This window comes from Haemorhous mexicanus, chromosome 16, assembly GCF_027477595.1.
Source record: "Haemorhous mexicanus isolate bHaeMex1 chromosome 16, bHaeMex1.pri, whole genome shotgun sequence".
Classification (NCBI taxonomy): Eukaryota; Metazoa; Chordata; class Aves; order Passeriformes; family Fringillidae; genus Haemorhous; species Haemorhous mexicanus.
Genome location: NC_082356.1, coordinates 10,897,546 through 10,904,206, shown reverse-complemented (window position 1 = coordinate 10,904,206; position 6,661 = coordinate 10,897,546). Strand labels below are relative to the sequence as shown.

Below are 6,661 nucleotides of genomic sequence, written 5' to 3'. Positions count from 1 at the left end.
CTCAGCCGGCCCGGGAGCTGCTCCCAGCACTAGGGGACAAGATCTGGGTGGGAAGATACAGCTGGTAAGGCTTCTCCTTCTGTGGGGAGGATGCTGCATTGGTCAGGACTGCTCCCATCATGGCATTTAACTGCAGAACATTTCCATGTAGATTATACAGGGAGCACAGCAAGGGAGGGGCTGCATAAAAGGGAAAATCCTGCTTTCTTTATCTACTGCTCTGGGTTGCCTGGATGGGAAATTGCCCAAAGATATTTATCTCTCAGTTCAGGTTGAAAAAAAAAATGTATCGCAGATCTGAGTAAACCAGGCAGTGACAGAAATCAGCACAGGACCCCTTAGAGGCAGCATCAGTGTTGCTTTTCCAGCCTCCTCATGGTAGATCTGACTTTGCCATCAGAGCCTGCAGAGCCAGAGCTGCCCTTGGGCTGTGCCAGAGCTGGGAGGGGTTTGCAGGGCAGAGCTGAGTCCCCAGGGCTGGGCTGGGCCCTGGCAGCTCTTGCAGGGCCCAGCCCTGGGCACAGGGAAGCAGCTGCTGGCAGGGACAGCTCCAGGCAGCAGAGCCCTGGGCAGGCAGTGGGGGTAAAGTTTTGCTGGGATATTTAAAATCTTCTCCAAGCCCAACTATTCCATGATTCCTTTTTTTACAGATCCCCATGTCAAGGCACTGCAATGTCCAACAGCAGCTCCATCAGCCACTTCCTCCTGCTGGCATTGGCAGACACACGGCAGCTGCAGCTCCTGCACTTGTGCCTCTTGCTGGGCATCTCCCTGGCTGCCCTCCTGGGCAACGGCCTCATCATCCGCGCCGTAGCCTGCGGCCACCACCTGCACACGCCCATGTTCTTCTTCCTGCTCAACCTGGCCCTCAGCGACCTGGGCTCCATCTGCACCACTGTCCCCAAAGCCATGCACAATTCCCTCTGGAACACCAGGAACATCTCCTACAAAGGATGTTCTGCACAGCTCTTTTTATTTATGTTCTTCATCTCAGCAGAGTTTTCCCTCCTGACCATCATGTGCTACGACCGCTACGTGTCCATCTGCAAACCCCTGCACCACGGGACCCTCCTGGGCAGCAGAGCTTGTGCCCACATGGCAGCAGCTGCCTGGGCCAGTGCCTTTCTCTATTCACTGATGCACACGGCCAATACATTTTCCCTGCCCCTGTGCCATGGCAATGCCCTGGGCCAGTTGTTCTGTGAAATCCCCCAGATCCTCAAGCTCTCCTGCTCTTTCTACAAACTCAGGGAACTTGGGCTCATTGCTGTTAGTGGCTGTTTAGGATTTGGGTGTTTTGTGTTCATTGTTTTCTCCTATGTGCAGATCTTCAGGGCTGTGCTGAGGATCCCCTCTGAGCAGGGACGGCACAAAGCCTTTTCCACCTGCCTCCCTCACCTGGCCGTGGTCTCTCTGTACATCAGCACTGGCACATTTGCTCACCTGAATCCCCCCTCCATGTCCTCCCCATCCCTGGATCTGGCCCTGTCAGTTCTGTACTCAGTGGTGCCTCCAGCCCTGAACTCCCTCATCTACAGCCTGAGGAACCAGGAGCTCAAGGCTGCAGTGTGGAGACTAAAAACTGGATGGTTTCAAGGACATTAAACTGCTGTTGAATTTCTGCAAATCACTTGTAATAAAAGTGATATTTGATATTCACTTTGGTTAGGTCCTGGGGTTTTTTCTGTTGTAATACTTTTATCAATATTGTCCAAAAATAAATGTAATTGTTTGTGCCATTTCTCATTTTCTTTCTCTCCATGTTCCCTGTGACCACAGGCTGTGTCAATGAGAGGCTGCAATCTCAGTGGTTACAAATGAACTAAAGGATGTCCCAGCAAAGTTTTCTGCAGAGTTGCCCTTGTGTTGCCTTCTCTGGAGCTGCAGCAGCAATGTCTGTGTGCAGAGCTGGGGGCAGATCAGTGCTGGCCCAGCAGCTGTGCCCAGCAGCAGCAGCACTTGGTGTTGCCAGTGCTGCTCCCGTGGCCCTGCCCCGCTGCCCTGGTGGCCCTGGTGTTGCTGTAGGGCCTGAGTGCTCTCGGGGCCGGGCACAGCCCTGGGGGTGGCAGTGCCAGGGCTGCAGCAGGGACAGGCCATGGGCACTGCTGGGGCAGCGCTGACGCCTCAGGCCAGGCCCAGGGGGCTCCAGGCTCCTTGCCCAGGCTCTCTCAAGAACACGGCCAGTCCAATACTGATCACAGAAAACCCCCGTGAGCAGCCCCAGGGTGGCCATGGGCAGGCTGGGGGCAAACAGCATGGCTGGTGCTCTGCAAGGGCCCTGGGGGAGATGGGAAGGAGCAGCAGAGCAGGGGCTGATCCATCCCCAGTGTGCTGGACAGCCCAGGGCAGCGTCCCAGAGCATCCTCATGGAGTTGCCAACAACATCCCCCCTCTGCAGCCCTGGCCTCTCCCCCAGCTCACACAGGTGCCCCATCCTTGCAGGCACAGACACGGCAGCACTGGCTCAGGAGCCCCTGTTTGCATTGCACAGAGCAGGGGGAGCACCCCCATGGTGTTGGTGTGGGGACATGAACCTGAGGGAGCACAAATGCCATCAGCCCCTGGGGCCAGCAAGGGCTGGGGGACACCAGGGAAACCAATCAGGTTTGTCCTGGCTTCTGCACTCAGCCAGAAAGTTTGTTCCCATCAGCTGGGAGTTTCCTGTCCCACTGCAGACGCTGTTGCTCAGAGCCAGAGCTGCCTGGCAGCCAGCCCCAAACTGCCCTGAGCATTTCCTTGGCTTCACCTTTGCTTTCCTTACTCTTCCTGCTACAAATTTCTTCTCATTGCCCACCCCTGTTCCCTCCCCTGCAAACAGCCCATTCCTGTTTGCCCTTCCCTCTCTGGCCCCACTCCCCATTGCAGTTCCTGACTTGGCACCATGGGAATGTCCTTTGGGGAGCAGGATCATCCCACAAGTGCTGCAGGAATTTTCTGCAGGCTCCTCCAGTGCCTCCTGCTGCTCCCCTGCCAGAGGCACCACAGGCCAGGGGGGCACATCTGGGCTGCTGTGTCTGGCTCTGGGGCTCCCTGTTCTGGGCAATGAGGAGGAGCTGCAGAGGCTCTGCAGGACTGACAGGATGGGCTTTGGGGCTGGCAGGAGAAGCTGAGGGACCTTGGCTGCTGGAGCTTCTGAAGAGGAGGCCCAGGGCTCATCCTGCAACTGCTCCAAGGGTGGTTTCAGAGAATCCCAGAATCAGCAAGGGTGGAAAAGGCCATGGAGATCATCAGGCCTAAGCTGTGCCCTGACACCGCCTTGTCCCCCCTGAGCCTCCTCTTCTCCAGGATAAACAATCCCAGCTCCCTCAGCCACTCCTCACAGGACTTGTGCTCCAGACCCCTCCCCAGCCTTGTTGCCCTTCTCTGGACATGCTCCAGCCCCTCCATGTCCTTCCTAAATTGGGGGCCAGAACTGGACACAGTACTCGAGGTGCTGCCCAAGCAGTGCTGAGCACAGGGGAAGAATCACTGCCCTGCTCCTGCTGGCCACACCATTCCTGAGCCAGGCCAGGAGCCATTGGCCTTCTTGGCCACCTGGGCACACTGCTGCCTCATGTCCAGCCTGCTGCCCATCAGTCCCTGCAGGTCCCTTTCTGCCTGGCTGCTGTCCAGCCACTCTGTCCCCAGCCTGTAGAGTGGGAGGGAGGAAGGGAGGAAGGAAGGAAGGAAGGAAAAGAGGAAGGGGGTCCAGATCCAGTCCTTCCTGAAATGTGATATTTGCTGGCACTGCCAGGTCCCTGATCTGGATATTTCCCTATTCTGGCACAGCCCAATTGCAGCAATGTGCTGGCACAGGAATGAGAATTCCTGGTACTTGTACGTACTATATAAACCTTCTTGTAAACATCCTTGTAGACATACTATATAAACCTTCTGTCAAACCTTAAAAATTCTCTACAAATTCATGTCCAGCATTACTGGGTCTAGCACCGCTCAGATCTGGTGTTTGCTGGCACCGCCAGTGCTCAGATCCAGCAGTTTCCCAGTGGCAGCACAGCCCAAGTCCAGCAGGTTGCTGGCACAGAAAGCCAAAACCCAGCAATTTTCTGGTGTCAGCACCGGCACCACCCAGATCTGCTGTTAGTTGGCACTGCCAGTGCCCAGATCTGGCAATTTCCCAGTGCTGGAACAACCCAAATGAAGCAATTTTCTGGCAAAGAAAGCCAAATCCTTGCAGCTTCCTGGTGCACCCACCAGCACGGCCCAGATCTGGTGTTGGCTGCCACTGCCTGTGCCCAGATCCGGACATTTCCAGGTTCCAGCACAGCCCAAGTGCAGCAAGTTTTTGGAAGAGAAAGATAAAACACAGCAATTTCCCGGTGCCAGGACTGCCACTGCCCAGATCTGGGGTTTCCCAGCACTGCCAGTGCCCAGATCCAGAGATTTCTGGGTGCCAGCACAGCCAAAGTGCAGCAATTTGCTGGCGCAGAAAGCCAAAACCAAGCAAATACCTGGTACCTACAGCAACCCGATCTCATGTTTGCTGACACTGCCAGTGTCCCAATCAGGAATATTTCAGATGCCTGTCCAGTGTAATTCCAGCAGTTTGCTGGCACAGAAAGGGAACATTTGGCAATTTCCCAGTGGGGGCACAATCCCCGCCCAGATCTGGTGTGCGTTGGCACTGCCAGTGCCCAGATCTGGCAATTTCCCAGTGCCAGCACAACCCAAATGCAGCAATTTTCTGGCAAAGAAAGCCAAAACCTGGCACACTGGTGTGTGTTTGGGCTGGTTTAAAAGAAGAAGGAGGCTTCAGCTTAAGGCCGTGGGAAAACCCTGTTTAGTTAGGCTGAGCAGGAGCTCCTGCCCATATTCCTCTTGTACAGTTATGCAGACTGTTACCAGAAAGTTCTGATTTCTCTTTGCTACCATTGGTTACTTTTTACTGCAAAAATTATAATATTCTTAATCGTTCCTTCCTCTTGGATCCTTCCCTCAGACCCTACCTTAACCCCTCCCCATAAATAAATGTATAAATATCCCTGCTAGACCCTGGACCCAGGCTTTTTTCTGCTTTGCTCTCTGAACTGTGCACGCCATCCTGTTTGTTGTGTTTGCCTTCATTAAAGTTCTGTTTCCAGACACCCAGACGAAAGCAGTCTCTCTCTGTAAAGGGCCAGAGCTGGTTCTCAGGGCAACCACTGGTCAAGGGTCTGGACTGGTGTTTGCTGGCACCACCAGTGCCCAGATCTGGAAATTTCCCTGTTCTAGCACCAACAGTGTCCAGCAATTTGCTGGCAAAGAAAGCTGAAACCTGGTATTTCCCCTTGCCAGCACTGCCCAATCTGGTGTTTGCTGGCAGCAGGACTCCAGGAAGGAAGGAAGGAAAGAAGGAAGGAAAGGGTCCAGATCCAGTCCTTCCTGGAGCCTGGAGCCTGGAATGGGATGTTTGCTGGCACTGCCAGTGCCCAGATCTAGAAATTTCCTTATTCTGGCACAGCCCAAGTGCAGCAATTTGCTGGTACAGAAATCTAAAACCCGGCAACTTCCTGCAACTGGCTCTGGGACCTCCCACATCTTGTGTTTGCTGCACCAGTACCCCGATTTGGAAATTTTCCAATGCCAGCAGAGCCCAAATCCAGCAGATTTCTGCCACTGGCAGCGACACGTCCCAGATCTGGTGTTTGCTGGCAGCGCCAGTGCCCAGATCTGAAAACTTCCTGGTGCTGCCACAGCTCAAGTCCAGTGATTTTCTGGCACAGAAAGACAAAATTTGGAAATTTCCAGGTTCTGGCTCCAGCAACATCAAGATCTGGTGCTGCACACACAGTGCAGTGTGGAAAGCCAAGAGAAGCGGCAGCTGGTGGCTGCAGAAGTTCAACCTTGTTCTCCACAAGAGGTTCTTGAAAAGAACAGACAGGAGAAGATTCCTGGAAAACTGAAACAGCTTTCCAGAAGAGACATGAAAACAGAAGCCACAATCCAGGACGTTTTCCTCTATTTATTTCTATGCTCCCCTTCTCCATGTTGCACTGCTTCTCCATCCCAGTAATTGTAGATGCACCTCACCTACAAGATTGGTGACTTAGCAAGTTTTAGGCACTCTAAGATACCATGAGCCACACACACTTTTCCTTGTCCTGTTTTTACTGGAAAGCAACACTGGAGATGGAAGTGCAGTGCTGGGGTCAGGTAAGAATCCTACACCAAGGGAAGGTGTCCCGACAGTGTTTGACCCTCAGCAAGGACAATGCCCAGCAGCAAGCGAGGGGATTCCTCTGCCAGCGTGCAGGAGTCAGGGCTCTGCATCTGGGCTCAACCCTGCAAAGTTCCCGTGTTCGGACAGACGAGGGGGCTGTCCCCGGGACGCGCGGGGCTCGGCCGTGGGGCTCGTGGGGCGAGCGGGGAACGGACACGGGGACGAACGGCCCCGGGGCTTCAGTTGCAGCGGCGGCGGCGGCGGCGGCAGCGACAGTGGCGGCAGTAGCAGCGGCAGCAAAAAACCAGAGAAGCCTCTATACTCTTTTTCTTTCTCTTTTTCTTTCTCTCCCTTTCCCGCTGTGGGGCACTCTTCACTCGGGGCCCGTTTCCCGGCGTTCCTCTCCTCTCCCCGCCTCCCTCTCTCCCCTTGCCGGGCCCGGCCATGCCCCCGGCCCGCCCCCGGCCCCGGGCAGGGCTGCCCCGTCCCCGTCCCCGTCCCCGTCCCCGTCCCCGTCCCCGT

The 6,661-nt window shown here is 55.1% G+C and overlaps 1 protein-coding gene across 1 annotated transcript; it reads left to right on the top strand.

The window, feature by feature from the left end:
* Positions 1 to 672: 672 nt before the first annotated feature.
* Positions 673 to 1,605, top strand: LOC132334656 (olfactory receptor 14I1-like). The gene has a single exon (XM_059860751.1). It carries the CDS (start codon positions 673 to 675, stop codon positions 1,603 to 1,605), a length of 933 nt encoding a protein of 310 aa, XP_059716734.1.
* The last annotated feature ends 5,056 nt before the right edge of the window (positions 1,606 to 6,661 follow it).